At 44.0% G+C, this 21,240-nt stretch overlaps 1 protein-coding gene across 3 annotated transcripts in view; it reads left to right on the top strand.

The window, feature by feature from the left end:
* rcc1l (RCC1 like) overlaps nucleotides 1-21,240 on the top strand; it is an 89,241-nt gene that overhangs the window by 28,250 nt on the left and 39,751 nt on the right. For all 3 annotated transcript variants that reach the window (XR_010968729.1, XM_068010017.1, XM_068010018.1), the window contains exons 6-7: nucleotides 6,264-6,445; nucleotides 7,366-7,453. Coding sequence is in view for 2 of the 3 variants with exons in the window: in XM_068010017.1 (XP_067866118.1) it covers nucleotides 6,264-6,445; nucleotides 7,366-7,453 (270 nt within the window). In the remaining variant the exon portion in view is untranslated. The remainder of the gene's footprint in view (nucleotides 1-6,263; nucleotides 6,446-7,365; nucleotides 7,454-21,240) is intronic.

Genomic DNA, 21,240 nt, shown 5'->3' with positions numbered 1-21,240 from the left:
AAACACAGGAGCATGAACTTGAAAACGCCCCCATTGATGCGTCAAAGCATTAAAGACATTGCTCTGTGGATACATGAGTTTTGTGTCACCAACATTCTTGCAAAAAAGACAGGTATGCAGAACTGAAGAGGTTGTTCCCAGGGTGCCTCGCAGCGAATGAAAATTGGGCTCTCTATTCTGCTAATTTACTGTGCATGTGAAGAAGGCAAAGTCAGTGAAAAATCACCAGAGTGTGAGCTGCAGTTGACTTTTTTTTTCTGCGAAGGTTTACCAGACTGATTCCTGGGATGGCGGGACTGATGTATGAGGAGAGATTGAGTCAGTTAGGATTATATTTGCTGGAGTTCAGAAGAGTGAGGGGGGAATCTCATAGAAACCTATAAAATTCTCACAGGACTTGAGAGGGTAAACGCAGGAAGGATGTTCCCGATGGTGGGGGAGTCCAGAACCAGGGGTCATAGTCTCAAGATACGGGGTAAACCTTTCAGGACTGAGATGAGGAGAAATTTCTTCACCCAGAGAGTGGTGAGCCCGTGGAATTCGCTACCACAGAAAGCACTTGAGGCCAAAACATTGTATGTTTTCAAGAAGGAGTTAGATATAGCTCTTGAGTTTAAAGGGATCAAAGGATATGGGGGGAAAGCGGGAACAGGTTACTGAGTTGGCCATGATCATAATGCATGGCGGAGCAGGCTCGAAGGGACGAATGGCCTACTCCTATTTTCTATGTTTCTATGATGCATCCCAGTTTCCGCTACGTCCATAAAATGCAAGGTTCCTTTTCACATCGTGACAAGCTCCACAGCATGAAAAGGTTGCTCAGCACATCCTTGTTTCTTCCCCTGCACTGTCTCCATTGCTTGAATGCCGTCCTTAACTCTGACACCAGAAAAGGATTGTAGTCTCAAAGGCATGTTTTACATGAAAAGAAATATCAGTGTCAGAGCTTCCATCCAATGAAATTTCCTTCTATTTCTTTCACCTTTATGCTTTTATATACCTTCGCTTTAAATGTATCTAAGCAGGGTGTAGCTGGGAGTGGTGGGGGGGGGGGGGTCAGGGGGAGGAGGAAGTGGCCATGGGGTGGTGTGGCGGGTGATTGGGATGTTTCAGCCAGTGAGACTTCATTTGCATGTGGGCTAATAGTGCACCAAGTGTTGGTTGTGCTGTCACCAAATACATTCCTTAACATTGAATCCAGATGGAAGTTGATCTTGGATGAGGTGTGACTAGCCACTGTGAAGCAGGTTGTAAAGAAGCGCACAGCCTTGTTTGACCCCGATGACCTCGTCGCTCCCCTGCTATCCTCACCCCGCCACGGAAAGTATGGGGATGGAGAGGGGTGAGTCAGTGGACATATTGGTGAACAAGGAGTATCATTCAAGGGAGGTGTTGCTGACCCAGGAGCCCGCATAGGCGATGGACAATGGTGTGGATGCACTCCCACTCCAGCAGTTGTGGAATCAGCAAGAACATTCACATTTGCACTACCACTGGACACTGCATGCTTGTTTCTTTTTGTGTGCTGTCTCTTACTGAATGTTCCCCAAGCGCTTGACCCCTTTGGATGTCCTCGCTGCTTGACAGGCAGCAGCTGGCAATCATGGAGTCTCACAAGGCTCTGCAGGGTTTTCAAGGGCGGATGAGGAAACAGCTGGGCATGTGCCAGTGCCCACTGCTGTGTTGGGTGCGGAAAGACGCCATTCCGCTCTGCAGAACGGTCTGTTGTAACTGAGACAATTGATCCGAAAGCAAACGGTATTTCTCATTGTAGTTCAGGGGCCTTGGCTGTTCCTCTGTAATTGCAATGGCAGCAGTCATGTTTGTCCTTGTGGGTGTCTGAGATGTGCGGCAGTTAGGGGTGAGCCTCTCCAGAGACAGACCGAGATGCCGCTGCACAATAGTATGTTTGCAGGGCAACAAAGTCTGCATGGAGAAGATGCAGCTGCAGGTAGCTCAGCCATCATGTCTGCATTATGTATTCTTTGGCACCGGAATTCACAGTCACTGTGGCTTCGTCCTGTTGCTTGACACTTACTCGATGAAGGTGGCTATGATCCTGATGCATCAGCTTCACAGCGTGACTGGTGAATCCTGCAGAGAAGGATTGTAGATCTGCTGGTGCCTCTGCGATGCGCTTGAAAGAGGCTCCCTGCAGGAATGTGGAATAGGAGCGCTCCCATGGAAGATCAGCGCTGAGATACATTCCTTCATGGATGAGGAGGAGTGGAGCAGGTGCTTTATGTTGCCATTCTCTGACTCAATGCTTTGTACGCCACTCATTATTTTCTCCTCCAAAGGTGCATGAACCATTTCCTTGTAGGTCATAAACAACTCATCCCTCAGTTCACCGTTCAGTGGGTAGCTGCTGATTTTCCTCCTCATGCTCTGCATTACATGGAATTGACAGAGGAGAACCATAGCAGCTGGGAGATGCTTCCTGATCGAATTGATCTCATCGATGTCCTTATCCACGTCCTCATATGGCTGGCGCTGGATCCCATGAATTCAACAAAATCGCCCACAATCTCGGCCATCTCATTCCTCACCATGGCATAGAACACAGCCCTGCTCCAGTAACATTGTCCTGCACCATCACCTGGTACAGAGGGTAGCCACATTTGTTAACTTTATAAATTCCGTCCATGAACAGTTCAGGAAAGGCCTGCAGGTGGGCCTTGTCATGAAGGCAATTTAGAGGATGTTCTTTCCTTGCAGACCAACACGCACAGTAGCCCCGTCCTGCTGAATCTTCTCCAGTGTATCACAGTGCACCCATGTTATCATCCCCTGTTTTGAGCCGGGTCTTTACGTTTCTGATGTCACTAAGGGTCACGCTCTTATTGAATGAACGCTGGATGTAATCCTTCAGCTGTTTGTTCCTTTCCTGCAGCTTGACCAACTCTTCTACTTCCTCCTGGTTCAGTTATTGTCTCCTTGCATAGAAGCGTAAACATTCTGGATCCAAAACATGACTGGTATGTACAAGATGGTTGGAGTTGACACACAGTCTGTTCTTGATCGCATTGAATTTCACAGTGATGAAGGCCTCACAGCCCAGAACGGATGCATGCCTGTCCAGTCCAGACACAACACAGCCTCACCGAGGCATACTTAAAGCAGCTGGGAATTTTGATTTGCCGCCTCTAGTTCTCTCAAACATACGGGGGCTTACTTTCTTGAATGGACTCCCCCGTTGCCTGTAACAACAGCAACAAGCATTTAAACAGCATTATTAACACAATTGAGCATAACAAGGCACATTGAGATGTGCCTGCAGACCATGCTACCTGTTGAAACATCTCCAGTTTACTGCTGAAGAGGTCATACCTCTCGAATTCCAGGGTTGTGAAGGTGGCAAGGAACTGCTCTGTGGAATCGATCGAAGTAACCATCATCATTTGCAGTTCAGGAAGGCTGTTAATGGATCACATGGGAAACATGAGATGAGAAATACTGAAGGCACGCCGTAGAAACTTGAGAAATAAACTGATGCGCTGGAAAACTGTTCCTCGTCGTGAATGGATTTCGGTGCAGTGCGCTAGACTGGAGCACACGTGCTGGCTCCACACAGCCCCATCAATGGAAGTGGAAAGCATTTCAGAACAAACAATAGCAGATCAACTCAGCTTTAAGCAATCTTGAAAGGAAAATCTCTTTCCACATCCAAATCCAAATCCACAGCGACTATGACGTCAAGAAAACTCTCCTCTTTCCAATCCAAATCCACAACGATTATGGCTGCATGGAAATTCTCCTCTTTCCACTTTCAAAAACTCGTGCTGAGGTTAGAATTAGAACATTACAGCGCAGTACAGGCGCTTCGGCCCTCGATGTTGCGCCGACCTGTGAAACCATCTGACCTACACTATTCCATTTTCATCCATATGTCTATCCAATGACCCATGACCCAGGTTGACACATGTGCGAAGAACCGTCGGGTGGGGGTGGGGTGGCGTCTGGATACGCGATGACGTTCCAGTGCATGATGACATTTCCACGCACATGCGCAAATTAGTCCTAGCAAGCTGGGTGCTGACATAGGCTGCGCATGCATAGCACCTTACGGCAAAATACCATTCTGCACATGTGCGCAGCTAGGGAGCACAATGATTACGTTGGTGCTCAGCTGCGTTGTCAGGAATCAATTTGTTACTTTTTAAACTCATCCTTTGATGGTTTCAAAGTTGCTCGCAATTATTGTAGTACCTTTGTTGCAAGCCCCCATTATTTCTTAATTTATACTTTGTCCTACTGTGTAGCTCCTGTTAGGGTCCTATAAGACTACTCCCACCAGTGACTTCTTTCCCTTGCTATACCTTATCTCTACCCGAACTGGTTCTATATCTTGATCTTCCAAACCAAGATAGTTTCTCACTACTGTGCTGATCTCATCCTTTATTAACAGAGATACTTCCTTTTCCTTTCTTCCTATCGTTTCAAAATGTCAAATAACGTTGAATATTTGGTCCCCAGCCTTGTTCACCTTGCAGCCACATCTCTGCAATGGCTATCATATGATTCTATTTTGTTACAAATGTTGTGTGCATTCAGATAAACAGCCTTTAATTTTGCGTTTTACCATTTTCCCTACTTCCTGTCACACTCTGGTTATCATTACCCATATCACTACCGTGCACTATTGCCTTGTCCTTTCTCATTACCTTTTTAAATTTCCCCTCACCCGAACCCCCGCCACACTCCCTTCCCCCCAATTATTTACTTTAAAGCCCTATCTACAGCCCTAGTTATTCGATTCACAAGGACACTGGTCCCAGCAAGGCTCAACAGAACAGCACTTTCCCTCCTCCCCGCCCCAAAGTACTGGTGCCTGTGCCCCATGAATCAAAACCCATTTCTCTCACACCAGTCCTGTCCCTGACCACAGACTAAATCTGAAGTACTTAACCTAAGAGGTGACTGCCTCCTGGAACAAAGTGTCGAGGTAACTTTCCCCCTCCCTGATGTATTGTAATAGCTGAAGCTCAGATTCCAGCTCTTGAGCCGAAGTTCCTCGAGCTGCAGACACATACTGAAGATGTTGCTGTGGATTGCACTGGAATTGTATAGACTCAATATGGATTTTCACACCTACTAATGCTTCACAATTTGTTTCTTGACTTGTGTCAATTTTGCACAAGTCTGAGTTCCAGTTTCTGAGGGAATCTGACCAATAAATCAGTCTTCAGGTTCTGTTTGTAACTTGTCATAAGGCCACAACCGTGGTCGTTCGGGATGCTTATTAAAATTTATTTCTGCATGTTTGTGATTGATGTTTGTGGCTACTTACCCATGTCTTGCTTTGGAATGGTCATGGCAAAGCTGAAGGAACAGGGAGATAGCTTTTAAACACCAAACTTTGAAACAGCTCTTGTAAAGTTGACAGATCAAAACTGAAAAGGTGCTTTACATTCACATTTATAGTTCACTCTGTCATTCATGATGAGGAAAGGAGATATTAGCTGTCTAAAAGGGGCAAATAATATTTGAAATTTCATAGAATCATGGAATGTTCCAGCACATATCCCATCCAATGCTGGTATTTTCTCCACATGAACCAGTCTAACCACTCACTCCTGCTCAATCCCCAGCCCCTCTTAGTAACGATCTAATTCTTTAAATCCACGTACAATTATCTTTGCCATAAATCGTGGACTTTCCAAAAGCATTTGATAAGGTAGAACAACCACTGTTTCCTTTATCCTCTCTTTTATTTGTTTGACGAAGTCTATATCATGAACAAAACAGCCTGCCTTTAGAAATCCTGATTAATCCATCCCATATTACAGACCCCAGTAACAGACTGATTGCCCTGTAACTTCTGGCCTCATCCATGCTTCCTTTTGTAAAGAGAAAGGTCACAAACTGCAATCATCTAGCACAAATTTCCTTTCTGAAAAATTGTTTCCCCAGCTTCCCTCAGGATCCCTTAGGCTGCACTCCAGGTTCTGGTAATTTGTTCAGTAATTTCTTCAATCCCATTTCTCTTTGAATGGTAACCTCCACAACCTGTTCTCCACCCCATCAATGCTTTGACACCCCTATTTTGAAAGCTCAGGTAAAGTCCTTGTTTAATATTGCTGCCATTGAGTTTCCACAAGTTCACCTCCATTATCAATCGTGTTGCCCAGTGCTATCTGTGAATAACGGGATTGCCCTGATGACTAGTGTGCCTGTAGAAAGATTTTAATTGCCTTTGTTTAAAGAGTTAATTCTTTTTATTTAAAAACAAGAAAAACCTACCCTGATAATTCTTTACTTAGGTCTCGGTCACTATGGTATAAGCTGTAAACTGACAAGGCTGGCAGGTGATGTTGCTGGAGTCAATATTGTACAGACAGCAACATATGGAGACTTCTGCTTAGCCGTATCCGAAGATGGGGATCTGTTTGGCTGGGGCAACTCTGAGTATCTTCAGTTTTCTGCAGTTACTGAGGCCACACAGGTATGTATGGAAGTTCTCCATCCAGAGAGAAAGGCTGAGAGATCTCCAATGTCAAAACCCATGCTTAATGGTGACACAGCATGTAAGCATAACCAGTAGCTCAGAGTGAAGGTCAGACTCACTGCTGAGTTCCTAACCTGACCCTCTGGGCTACCTGGTTTCTACAGCAGAAATAACCCATTGTCACTTGATATTTCTGGTATATGGCGTTAGCTCCCACTATTTTAAAACTGCTTGATTTTGATACTATTCTGTGTTGGGATCACAGGCTGTTTCAGTTACAGAGAAAATGATCTGATCTGTAATTGGAGATTTATTTTTAATCCTTGCTTTCAAAGGGACAGTTTGTTTTTATATTTTAAGATATTTAAAAATAATTTCATCTCTAGGAAGTTGCAGCTTATTTTGTGATTGTCCTACGTTTTCTGTTTTGATAGCAATGAATATTAAATTAGATTTTTTTTCTTTTCTCGAATGAGAACACCAAAGAGGAAATATTTCCGTATTCTGTGGACAACATTATCAAAGAGTAAACCTGAATTTGGTTTTGGTTAGCTGTTTCTTTGTCTCCGTCAAGGAAGAGCAAAGTCCCCAAAACTTTCCGAGGTTAGCTGTCTGAGCACAGGCAGGTGGTTGATGTGTAAATCAGTCAGAAGGCAGGTGCTCAAAGTTGTGGATGAACCCTAGGGATACAATACAAAGTTCCCTTAAAATGAGAGTGCAGGTATTTAAAGACCAATCAATTGTTGGGTTTCGTGAACAGAGTACTGGGTATAGAGGTAATGATAAGTGGAGCAGGACCATATTAGGACACTGTTTACTGTTCTGGGTGCACTCTTTCTGTGGTAACTGGGAAGCGTGAAAAATCTCTCAAAGTGATGGTAACTTTCCTTCATTGTAAATTTATGTTTTTATTGCAGGTGAATGTACCAAAACATCTCCCATTTAAAGGAGTTGGAAAGATAAAGCAGGCAGCGTGTGGTGGGACTCATGCTGCAATTCTTAATGGTGAGTTCTCATCATTTTCACGGTATTCACTGTTCAATTCTTTTACTTTCAGGGCCTTCTTAATCCCAAATAACAGGAGTAAATATTATAGCTGGCCATTAACCTGTCTGGATAACAGGATTAGGTATCACAGGTGACCATAATTGGAAAAGTGGAAATTGAAAAGTTATTGTTTGTGGGGGTCCACTCCGCTGTTACCTTGGGGAGAGGGATTACGTAAGGGGAGATGTGGTAAATTAAACAGAAAGGACAAGGCAATAGAGCAGGGTAGCTAACAAGAGAGTGGCAGGAAGGGACAGAGCGTATAAATTGAAGATAAAGCCAGAGTTTGCAAGAATGGTAAAAAGATAGAATTAAAGGCTCTGTATCTGAATGCGCACAGCATTCGGAATGAAACTGATGAGCTGATAGCACAAATAGAAATAAATATGTATGCCCTGATAGTTATTTCAGTGACCAAGATTGGGACCTAAATATTCAAGGGTATTTGATACTTCAGAAGAACAGGAAGTTAGGAAAAGGTGGTGGGATAGCACTGTTAATTAAGGTTGACATTAATACAGTAGTGACAGATGACCTTAGTTCAGAAGATCAAGATATGGGGGGAATTTTATGCTCTTCCCCCGCGGTGGGTTTGGCGGCAGGGAGGGCATAAAATTGGTTGAAATGCTAGGGGGGTGTTCCCGCCACCTTACTGCCTCTGCCGAAACTTAGTCCAGGGCAGGAAGGCCTGTGAACGACCTTCCTGCTCTGCCACTAGTTAAGGCCCTTAACTAGGTAATTAAGTCCCAATTAAGGGCCTCTTTCTGCCGCAGCCACAAATACCCATCCCGCGGTGGCCCTGTCACCGCATGGCATGCACGGAACGAAAAACTGTGTGGGCTGCTTCTTGGCTGTGGGGGGGTGGGGGTGGTGGTGGTGGTGAGGAGTGCAGGGCCCCTCATTCAAAGGCATTTAGTGCCTGATTGAGGGACCCAGCATCGGGAAGGGGGGTTGCTGAGGGGCGACTCACCCCTCCCCTCTCACCCTGACCTATCTGAGGCCTGGGTCCAGCAACGATCCTCGGCCTCCAAGGTGGTCATCTCAAGCCTTCGCAGTAGCGTTACGACTGCCGGCCTCTAATTGGCTGGCAGCTCTCCAAGGATGGGACTTCCAGCGACGGGGTCCTAAATCCTATGGAAAGCCCTTTGCGGTCCACTCAAGTGCCTGATTGGCAATAAATTTGGCAGGCCTTACAGAAAAGAGATAGGGTCTCGGCGTCTGTTTCCCCTGTTGCCAAGACCCCCTGCCACCAGCATAAAATTCCCATAGGAGCAGTTTGGGTAGAGATAAGAAATAGCAAAGGTAAGAAGTCACTTGTGGGAGTAGTTTATAATCCCCCTAACAATAGCTACACTGTGTAGGACAGAGTATACAGGAAGAAATAATGGCAACTTGTAAGAAGGATACTGCAATAATCATGGGTGATTTTAGTCTTCTTATAGATTGGACGAATCAGATTGGCAAAGGTAGCCTGGAAGATGAGTTCATAGTGTATTCAGGAAAATTTCTTGGAACACTATATTCTAATGCCAACCAGGGAGCAGGTTATTTTAGACCTGGTAATGTGCAAAGAGACAGGATTAATTAATTAATGACCTCATAGTTAAGGAGCCTTTCGGCAACAGTGATCATAACATGGGTGGCAGACATTTAAGGAGATATTTCATAACTCTCAGCAAAGATATATATCATTGAGAAAGAAAGACTCTGAGAAGGATGCACCATCAATGGCTAACTAAGGAAGTTAAGGATAGTATCAAATTGAAAGAAAAATAATACAATACTGCGAAGATTAGTGGTCATAGAGTTTAACAGCACAGAAACAGGCCCAACGCGCCTGCGCCGACCATCAAGCACCCATCCAATCTAATCCCATTTTCCCGCACTTTGCCCATAGCTATGACGTTTCAAGTGCTCATCCAAATACTACTTAAATGTTGTGAGGGCTCCTGCCTCCACCACCCCTTCAGGTAGTGTGTTCCAGATTCCAACACCCTCTGGGTGAAAAAAATGTTCCTCAAATCCCCTCTAAACCTCCTGCCCCTTACCTTAAATCTATGCCCCCGGTTATTGATCCCTCTGCTAAGGGAAAATGTTCCGTCCTATCCTATCAGTGCTCCTCATAATTTTGTATACCTCAATCAGGTTCCCCCTCAGCCTTCTCTGCTCCAAGGAAAAGAACCCTAGCCTATCCAGTCTCTCTTCATAGCTGAAATGCTCCAGCCCAGGCAACATCCTGGTGAATCTCCTCTGCACCCTCTCCAGCACAATCACATCCTTCCTATAGTGTGGTGTCCGGAACTGTACACAGTACTCCAGCTGTGGCCTAACTCGGGTTTTATAAAGCTCTAACGTAACCTCCCTGCTCTTATATTCTATGCCTCGGCTAATAAAGGCAAATATCCCGTATGCCTTCCTAACCACCTTATCTATCTGTGCTGCTGCCTTCAATGATCTATGGACATGCACCCCAAGGTCCCTCTGATCCTCTGTACTCCCTAGGACCCTGCCATTGTATATTCCCTTGCCTTGTTAGTCCTCCAAAGTGCATCACCTCACATTTCTCAGGATTAAATTCCATCTGTCACTGCTCCACCCATCTTACCAGCCCATCTATATCGTCCTGTAATCTAAGGCTTTCCTCCTCACTAATTTAGACACCGCCAATCTTCGTGTCGTCTGCGAACTTACTGATCATACCTCCTATATTCATATCTAAATCATTAATGTACACTGCAAGCAGCAAGGGTCCCAGCACTGTTCCCTGTGGTATCCCACTGGTCACAGGCCTTTTTTCGCAAAAACAACCCTTGACCATCACCCTCTGCCTCCTTCCACTAAGCCAATTTTGGATCCAATTTGACAAATTACCCTGCACCCCATGGACTCTGACCTTCTTAACCAATCTCTCATGTAGGACCTTATCAAAAACCTTACTGAAGTCCATGTAGACTACATCAACTGCCCTCATCTACACATCTTGTCACCTCCTCAAAAAATTCAATCCATAGAAACCATAGAAATTTCCCCCTGACACAGTCATGCTGACTATCCCTGATTAATCCCTGCCTCTCCAAGTGGAGATTAATCTTGTCTCTCAGAATTTTTTTCCAATAATTTCCCTACCACTGACGTTAGACTCACAGGCCTATAATTGCCTGGTTTATCCCTGCTACCCTTCTTTAATAATGGTACCATATTCGCTGTCCTCCAGTCCTCTGGTACCTCTCCTGTGGCCAGAGAGGATCTGAAAATTTGTGTCAGAGCCCCTGCTATCTCCTCCCTTGCCTCACATAACAGCCTGGGATGCATCTCATCTGGGCCTGGGGATTTATCCACCTTTAAGCCCGCTAAAACAGCTAATACTTCCTCCTTTTCAATGCTAATTTGATCAAGTATATCACAGTCACCCTCCCGATCTCTACACCTACATCGTCCCACTCCATAGTGAACACAGATGAAAAGTAATCATTCAAAACCTCACCTATGTCCTCTGGCTCCACACACAGATTGCCTCTTCGATCCCTAATGGGCCCCACTTTTTCCCTGGTTATCCTCTCGCCCTTAACATACTTATAAAACGCCTTATGATTTTCCTTTATCTTGTCTGCCAGTGATTTTTCATGCCCCAAACTTGGACAGATTTTAGAAACCAGCAAAAAATGACTAAAAAAAAATGAGGAAGAAATTAGAGTATGGGAGAAAGCTAGCGAGGAATACAAAAACAGAGTTTCTACAAGTATTTAGAAAGGAAAAGAGTAATTAAAGTCCCTTAGACTGGGTGAACTGGGGAATTAATGGGAAACAAGGAAATGGTGAAAATGTTGAACAGGTATTTTGTACCTGTCTTACTGTAGAAGGCACAAAAAAATTCCAAGAATACTTGAAAATCAAGAGGTAAAAGAAAGGAACTTAAAACGATCACAATCACTAAGGAAAAGGTACTGGGAAAGCTATTAGAATTAAAGGCTGACAAGTCCCCTGGACCTGATGGCTTGCATCCTAGGGTGTTTTTTAAAAAATAAATAGTGGCTGCAGATATAGTGGTTATATCTTTCAAAATTCCCTAGTTTTGGGAAAGGTCCCAGCAGATTGGAAAATTGCAAATCTAACACCTCTATTCAAGAAAGGAGGGAGACAGGAAGCAGGAAACTATAGGTCAGTTAGCCTAGTTTTCCTCATAGGGAAATTGCTAGATTCCATTATTAAGGAGGTAATAGCAGGACATTTAGAAAATCATAATACAATCAGGCAGAGTCAACATGGTTTTGTGAAAAGGAAATTATGTTTGACTAAATTATTAGAGTTTTTTGAGGAAGTAACATGCAAGGTGGATAAAGGTCAACTGTAGAAGTGGATTGGTTAGCTAACAGGAAGCAAAGAGTAGGGATAAATGAGACATTTTCGGGTTGGCAAGCTGTAACTAGTGGAGTACCACAGGGATCAGTGCTGGGGCCTCAACTATTTACAATCTATATCAATGACGGATGATGAGACCAAATGTATGGTTGCTAAATTTGTTGATACAAAGATAGGTAGGAAAGTAAGCTGTCAAGAGGGCATAGAGACTACAAAGGGATTTAGATCAGTTAAGTGTGTGGTTTGGCAGATGGAGTATAACACGAGAAAATGTAAACTTGTCCGAAAGAATAGAAAAGGAGTATATTAGTGTCTTTTGGGATGATTTAAACTAGTTTGGTAGGGGGATGAGAACCTGAGGGCAATTTCAGATAGGACAAATTCAGAGCAGGGAACGGGAGCCAGAAAATTAGCGAGTGACTCTGAAAGAAAGAAGAAGCAAAGGTTAAAAAGTGTGCAGCATATGGATTTGGCAGTGTTAAAAGGTATTTATTTAAATTCAAGGAGTATAGCAAATAAATCCGATGAGCTGAGGGCACAGATAGACACATAGCAGTAATATAAAAGCAAAATACTGCGGATGCTGGAAATCTGAAATAAAAGCAAGAAATGCTGGGACCACTCAGCAGGTCTGGCAGCATCTGTGGAAAGAGAAGCAGAGTTAACGTTTTGGGTCAGTGAGCCTTCTTCGGAACTAGCAAATGTTAGAAATGTCAAAGGTTGTAAGCAAGTAAGGCGGGGGTGGGGCAAGAGATAACAAAGGAGAAGGTGTAGATTGGACAAGGCCACATAGCTGACCAAAAGGTCATGGAGCAAAGGCAAACAATATGTTAATGTGTTGAAAGACAAAGCATTAGTACAAATAGGGTGTTAACGGACTGAAGATTGAACAGCAGCAAGTGCAAACATGAAAAAAAACAGTGGGTAAGCAAACTGAACAAACTAAGATGAAATGAAATAAACATGAAAAAAAAGTAGTAAAAAAGGTAAAAAAGAAAAAAAGAAAAAATAACTAAAAATAAAAGTAAAATGGGGGGCCCGTCATGCTCTGAAATTATTGAACTCAATGTTCAGTCCGGCAGGCTGTAGTGTGCCGAATCGGTAAATGAGATGCTGTTCCTTGAGCTTGCGTTGATGTTCACTGGAACATTGCAGCAATCCCAGGACAGAGATGTGAGCATGAGAGCAGGGGGGAGTGTTGAAATGGCAAGCAACCGGAAGCTCAGGGTCCTGCTTGTGGACTGAGCGGAGCGGAGACACGTGGTAGCGTGATATCATTGCTATAATGGAAACTTGGCTTAAAGAGGGGCAAAAATGGCAGCTGAACATCCCTGGATATAGAGTTTTCAGGCAGGATAGAGAGGGGGATAAAAAGGGAGGGAGTGTAGCATTATTGGTTAAAGAATCAATTACAGCTGTGAGGAGGGATGATATGCGAAATGATTCATCAAATGAGACTAATATGGGTGGAGATCAGAAATAAAAAAGGGGCAGCCACACTACTAGGAGTGTATTGTAGATCCCCAAATAGTGAAAGGGAGACAGAAGAACAAATATTAGGCAAATTTCTGAGTGCATAAACAATAGGGCAATAATAGTTAGGGATTTCAACTACCCTAATATCAGCTGGGGTACAAATAGTGTGAAGGACACAGAGGGCACAAAATTCTTGAACTGCATTCAAGAAAACTTTTTCGCCAGCAAGTAACAAGCCCAACGAAAGGGGACACAATTCTAGATTCAGTCTTAAGAAATGAAGCTGGGCAAGTGGATGAAGTAGCAGTGGGTGACCATTTTGGAGATAGCGACCATAATACAGTTAGATTTAGCATTATTATGGAAAAGGACAAAGATAAAACAGGAGTAAAAATTCTAAATTGGGGGAAGGTAAATTTTATGAAGCTGAGAGGTGATCTGGCAAAAGTGGACTGGGTACAGCTACTTGAAGGAAAATCAGTGGCAAACCAGTGGGAGGCATTCAAAAGTGAGATTCCACAGGTACCGTGTAGACATGTCCCCACAGAGAAAAAGGGTGTTATTGTTAAAGCAAGAGCCCCCTGGTTATCTGGAAGCTTACAGGGTAAGATAAAGCAGAAAAAGAAAGCTTATGACGGTCACAAAAAAAAGCAAAAGGATAACTAAAGGCCTATCAGAGATGTAAAAGGTAACCTATGCGTGGATGCAGAAGATGTGGGCAGGGTTCTTAATGTGTACTTTGTCTCTGTCTTCACAAAGGAGGGGAATGATGCAGACATTGTAGTTAAAGAGGAGGAGTGTGAAATATTAGATATAATAAGCATAATGAGAGAGGAAGTACTAGACGGTCTGACATCCTTGAAAGTGGATAAATTACCAGGGCCAGATGGATTGTAACCCAGGCTGTTAAAGAAAGCCATGGAGGAAATAGCGGATGCTCTCAGGATCATCTTCAAATCTCACTAGATACAGGCGAGATGCCAGAGGATTGGAGGTCTGTGAATGTTGTACTATTGTTTAAAAAGGGTGCGAGGGATAGGCCAAATAATTATAGGCCGGTCAGTTTGACCTCAGTGGTGGGCAAATTATTAGAATCAATTCTGAGTGGTAGGATAAACTGTCACTCAGAAAGGCATGGATTAATCAGGAATAGTCAGCATGGATTTGTTAAGGGAAGGTCATGTCTTACTAACTTAATTGAATTTTTGAGGAAGTAACAAGGAGGATTGATGAGAGTAGTGCAGTGGATGTGGTTTACATGGATTTTAGTAAGGCATTTGACAAGGTCCCATATGGCAGACTGGTCGGTAAAAATTAAAAGCCCATGGGATACAGGAGAATATGGCAGGTTGGATCCAAAATTAGCTGAGTGACAGGAAACAAAGGGTAGTGGTTGACAGATGTTTTTGGGAATGGAAAGTGGTTTCCACTGGCGTTCCACAGGGCTCAGTGTTGGGTCCCTTGCTGTTTGTGGTATATGCTATTGATTTGAACTTAAATGTGGGAGGCATGATTGGGAAATTTGCAGATGACACAAAAATTGCCCGTGTAGTTGATAGTGAAGAGGATAGCTGTAGACTCCTGAATGATATCAATGGTTTGGTTGAGTGGGCGGAAAAGTGGCAAATGCAATTCAACCCAGAGAAGCGTGAGATAATGCATTTGGGGAGGACAAACAAAGCAAAGGAATGCACAATAAACAGGAAGATATTGAGAGGGGTAGAAGAAGTGAGAGACCTTGAAGTGCATGTCCACAGGTCCCTGAAGGTGGCAGGACAAGTAGATAAACTGTTGAAGAAAGCATATGGAATGCTTTCCTTTATTGGCTTAGGTATAGAATACAAAAGCAGGGATGTAATGCTGGAACTGTATAAAATGCTGGTTAGGCCACAGCTGGAGTATTGCGTACAGTTCTGGTCACCACGTTACAAGAAGGACATAATTGCTGTGGAGAGAGCACAGAGGAGATTTACAAGAATATTGCCAGAGCTTGAAAATTGCACCGATGAGGAAAGGTTAGGGTTGTTTTCCTTAGAACAGAGGAGGCTGAGGGGTGACTAAATTGAGGTGTACAAAATTGTGAGGGGCCTAGATAGAGTAGACAGGAAGGACCTGTTTCCCTTAATGGAGAGGTCAATTACCGGGGTGGGGGGTGGGGGACACAGATTTAAAATGATCGGTAGAAGGATTAGAGGGGACATGAGGAAAAACTTTTTCACCCAGAGGATGGTGAGTGTCTGGAATTCACTGCCAGGATCAGTGGTGGAGGCAGAAACCCTCAACTCATTTAAAAGGTACTTGGACCTGCACCTAAAGTGCTGTAACCTGCAAGGCTACGGACCAGGTGCTGGAAGGTGGGATTAGATTCTGTGCCGTAACTTTTCTTTGGTTCTATGGTTATTTGAAAGGAGAGTGACTGCATAACTCTACAATACAGAGGGATCTGGGTGTCCTGAATCACAAAAGGTTAATATGCAGGTCCTGCAGGAGATTAGAAAGAGAAATGGAATGTTGATGTTTATTGCAAGGGGAATAGAGTATTAAAGTAGGAAAGTCTTGCGACAACTGTACAGGGCCTTAGTTGACCACATCTGGAGTATCGTGTACAGTTTTGGTCTCCTTACTTAAGAAAGGATATAATTGCATTAGAAGCAGTTCAGAGAAGGTTCACTCGATTCCTGGGATGAAGGTGTTATCTTATGAGGAAAGGTTGAACAGGTTGGGCCTATACCCACTGGAGTTTAGAAAAATGAGAGGTGATCTTCTTGAAACATATATAAGATCCTGAGGGGACTTGACAGGATGTTTTCCCTGTGGGATGGTGGGGACGGGGAGAACTAGGGGATACAGTCTAAAAATTGGGGGTCTCCCATTTGAGACTGAAATGAGAAGAAATGTTTTTTCTGAGGGGCATTAGTCTGTGGAGTTCTCTTCAGAGAGCAGCGGAGGCTGGGTCATTGAATATATTCAAAGCTGAGTTAAATTGATTTTTTGATCAACGAGTGAGTCAAGGGTTATTGAGGGGCAGACAGGAAAGTGGAGCTGAGGCCACAGTCACATCAGTCATGATCTTATTGAATCTTTTTTTATTCGTTTCATTGGATGTGGGCATCTCTGGCAAGGCTGGCATTTTTTGCCCATCCCTAATTGTCCTTGAGAAGGTGGTGGTGAGCTGCCTTCTTGAACGGCTGTAGTCCTTGGAGTGCAGGTACACCAACAGTGCTGTTAGGAAGTGAGTTCCAGTATTTGGACCCAGCAACAGTTAAGGAGCGGTGATATAGTTCCATGTTAGGATGGTGTGTGGATTGGAGGGGAACTTGCAGGTGGTGGTGTTCCCATGCATCCGCTGCCCTTGTCCTTCTAGGTGGCAGAGGTTGCAGGTTTGGAAGGTGCTGTCGAAGGTGGCATGGTGAGTTGCTGCAATGTGTCTTATATGGTACACACTACTGCCACTGTGCATCAGTAATGGAGGGAGTGAATGTTTAAGGTAATGAATGGGGTGCCGATGAAGTGGGTTGCTTTGTCCTGGATGTTGTCGAGCTTCCTGAGTGGTGTTGGAGCTGCATTCATCCAGGCAAGTGAAGTGTATTCCCTCACACTCCTGACAGGCTTCAGAAAGTTAGGAGGTGAGTTACTTGTCGCAGAATTTCCAGCCTCTGATCTGCTGCTGTAGCCATTTATTTATTTGTGTTTATGTGGCTGGTCCAGTTCAGTTTCTGGTCAATGGTAACCTCCAGGATGTTGATAGTGGGGATTCAGTGATGGTACTGCTGTTGAATGTCAAGGGGAAATGGTTAAGTTCTCTTTTATTGGAGATGATCATTGCCTGGCACTTGTGTGGCACAAATGTAACTTGGCACTTATCAGCTTGAATATTGTCTAGGTCTTGCTCATATGGGCATGGACTGCTTGAATATCTGAGGGGTAGCTGAATGTGCTGAGTAGCATGAAGTTCCTGTGCTTGCACAGTATATATGAGATAAATTCATCATAGAGTGTTGAGTCAACTTATTTCAAGTCTTGGTACCCTTTTAACATTGTGATAAATATTAATTGCTGTAGTCAACTATTTAAGAAGGGAAGGAGAGAGAAAACAGGGAATTACAGACCTGTTAGCCTTACATCAGTCGTTGGGAAAATGCTAGAATCTATTCTAAAGGATGTGACAAATGAACGCTTGGGTAATAATCTGATTGGGCATAATCAGCATGGAATTATGAATGGGAAATCATGTTTGACGAACCTGTTGGAGTTTTTTGAGGATGTTGCTAACAGAATTAATAAAGGAGAGTCAGTGGACATGGTATATTTGGATTTTCAGAAGGCTTTTGATAAAGTCCCCCACGGGTTGGTTAGCAAAATTAAACCGCATGGGGTAGGAGGTAATATACTGGCATGGATTAAGGATTGGTTTAACAGGCAGAATGCAGAGAGTAGGAATAAACGGGTCATTCTTGCATTGGCTGGCTGTAACTAGTGAGATACTGCAGGGATAAGTGCTTGGGCCCCAGCTGTTCACAGTATACATCAATGATTTGGATGTGGGGACCAAATGTAGTATTTCCAAGTTTGCGGATGACACAAATCTAGGTGGGAATGTGTGTTGTGAGGAAGATGCAAAGTGGCTTCAAGGGGATTTGGACAGACTTAGTGAGTGGGCAAGAATGTGGCAGATGGAATATAATGTGGAAAAATGTGAGGTTATCCACTTTGGTAGGAGGAATAGATGTGCAGAGTATTTCTTAAATGGGAAGAGATTTACAGAGGGACCTGGGTGCCTTGTCAATAAATTACTGAAAGCTAACATGCAGGTGCGGCAAGCAATTAGGAAGGCTAATAGTATGTTAGCCTTTATCACAAGAGAATTTGAGTACAGGAGTAGCGAGGTCTTGCTTCAATTGTGTAGAACCTTGGTTAGACTACACCTGGAGTACTGTGTGCAGTTTTGGTCCTCTTACCTTAGGAAGGATATTATTGCCATAGAAGAAGTGCAACGAAGGTTCACCAGACTTGTTTCCGGGATGGTGGGACTGCCCTAAGAAAAGAGATTGGGGAAACTGGGCCTGTATTCTCTAGAGGTTTGAAGAATGAGAGGTGATCTCATTGAAACCTACAAAATACTTAAAGGGATAGACAGGGTAAATGCAGGTAAGATGTTTCCCCTGGTTGGGGAGTCTAGAACCAGGAGACACAATTTCAAAATAAGGGGGAAGCCACTTAAGACGGAGATGAGGAGAAATTTTTTTTTCAGAAGGTTGTGTATCTTTGGAATTCTCTACCCCAGAGGGCTGTGGAAGCTCAGTCACTGAGTATGTTTAAAGCAGAAATTGAAAGATTTCTAAATACCAATGACATAAAGCGATAAGAGGATAATGTGGGGAAAAGGCAGTGAAGTGGATGATCAGCCATGATCGTACTGAATGGCCTACTCCTATTCCTATGCTGTGAAGAAGTGCTTCCTGACATCACCTCTGAGCTCTAAGTTGAAGATCGATTCCTTTGTTCTGGACTCCCACACCAGAGGAAATAATCTCTCTACCTTATCATATCCTTCAATCATCTTAGCTCCACAATTAGGTCATCCCTTAGTCTTCTGTACTTGAGGACATATAAGCCCAATCCAAGCAACCTGTCATCATAATTTAACACTTTTAACCCTGTTATCCTGCTGAATTTGCACTGCACTCCCTCCAAGGCCAGTTTATCCTTCCCGTGATGCAGTGCCCAGAACTGAATGCAGGACTCCAGATGGGGTCTCACCAGGGCTCTGTACAGCTGGAACATAACTTCCACCCCTTTGTATTCAGCACCTTTGAGATAAATGCTAACATTCCATTGGCCTTTTTAATTATTTAGTGTACCTGTCCGTTAGCTTTTAGTGGTTTCTGAAGACGAACCCCTAAATCTCTCTGCTTATCCGCAGTTCCCAACTTCTCACCATTTAGAAAATATTCTGATCTGTCTTTCTTAGGTCCAAAGTGGATAACCTCACTCTTCCCCACACTGAACCCCATCTGCCACAGCTTTCCCACTCATTTAATCGATCAATGTCCCTTTGCAACTTTCTGCTCCCTTCTGCACTACTTACTGTGCCATCTAACTTAATGTTGTCAACAAACTTGGATATATGGCTCTCTATTCCTTCATCCTAGACAGTGATAAATGTAGTGAGAAGTTGTGGCCTCAATGCAGATCCCTGTAGGACATCCTGCCGGTTTAAGTACATACACATGATTCCTACTCAGTTTCCTACCCCCTAACCAATTCCCTACCCATGTCAATAAGTTGCCTATCAATGCACTCTCATTTTTAACAGTTTCTATGTGGAACATAGAAACATAGAAAAATGGGAACAGGAGTAGGCCATTCGGCCCCTTGAGCCTGCTCCGCCATTCAATATAATTGTGGCTGATCATCCAAACTCAGTACCCTGTTCCCACTTTCTCCCCATATCCCTTGATTCCATTAGCCCTAAGAACTATATCTAACTCTTTCTTGAATATATTTAATGATTTGGCCTCCCCTGCTTTCTGTGGTAGAAAATTCCACAGGTTCGCCACTCTCTGGGTGAGGAAATCTCTCCTCATCTTAGTCCTAAATGGCTTACTCCTTATCCTTAGACTGTGACCCCTGGTCCTGGACACCCCCGCCATCAGGAACATTCTTCCTGCATCTAGTCTGTCCAGTCCTGTTAGAATTTTGTAGGTTTCTATGAGATCCCCGCTCATTCTTCTAAACTCTAGTGAATACAAGCCTAATCGACCCAATCTCTCTTCATACGTCAGTCCTGCCATCCCAGGAATCAGTCTGGTGAACCTTCGCTGCACTCCCTCCATAGCAAGAACATCCTTCCTCAGATAAGGAGACCAAAACTGTACATAATACTCCAGATGTGGTCTCACCAAGGCCTTGTATAATTGCAGCAAGACATCCTTGCTCCTGTACTCTAATCCCCTCGCTATGAAGGCCAACATACCATTTGCCTTCTTAACTGCTGACCAGACTGATTCCTGAGATGGCAGAACTGACGTATGAAGAGAGATTGGGTCGATTAGGCTTGTATTCGCTGCACCTGCATGCTTACTTTCAGCGACTGGTGCACAAGGACACCCAAGTCTCACTGCACCTCCCCCTTTCCCAATCTATCGCCGTTCAGTTAATCTGTCTTTCTGTTTTTGCCACCAGATTGGATAACCTCACATTTATCCACATTATACTGCATTTGCCATGTATTTGCCCACTCACTCAACCTGTCCAAATCACACTGAAGCTTGTCTGCATCCTCCTCACAGCTCACCCTCCCACCCAGCTTTGTGTCATCTGCAAACTTGGATAGAGTCATAGAGTTTTACAGCACAGAAACGGGCCCTTCGGACCAACGCGCCTGTGCCGACCATCAAGCACCCGTCCTAACTAATCCCATTTCCCCGCAGTTGGCTCGTAGCTTTGTATGTTATGGCGTTTCAGGTGTTCATCTAAATACTTCTTGAATGTCGTGAGTGTTCCTGCCTCTACCACCTCTTCAGGTAGTGTGTTCCAGATTCCAACCATGCTCTGGGTGAAAAGATTTCTCCTCAACTCCCCTCTAAACCTTCTGCCCCTTACCTTAAATCTATGCCCCCTAGTTATTGACCACACCGCTAAGGGAAAAAGTTTCTTCCTATCTATCCTATCAATGCCCCTCATAATTTTGTATACCTCAATCATATCTCCCCTCAGCCGTCTCCGCTCCAAGGAAAACAACCCTAACCTATACAGTCTCTCCTCAAAGCTGAAATGCTCCAGCCCAGGCAACATCCTGGTGAATCTCCTCTGCATCCTCTCCATTGCAATCACATCCTTCCTATAGTGTGGTGACCAGAACTGTATACAGTACTCCAGCTGTGGCCTAACCAGCGTTTTATACAGCT

Source organism: Heterodontus francisci, chromosome 30, assembly GCF_036365525.1.
Source record: "Heterodontus francisci isolate sHetFra1 chromosome 30, sHetFra1.hap1, whole genome shotgun sequence".
Taxonomy (NCBI): Eukaryota; Metazoa; Chordata; class Chondrichthyes; order Heterodontiformes; family Heterodontidae; genus Heterodontus; species Heterodontus francisci.
The sequence above is the reverse complement of the archived record's forward strand: the minus strand, read 5'-3'. Positions and strand labels throughout refer to the sequence as shown.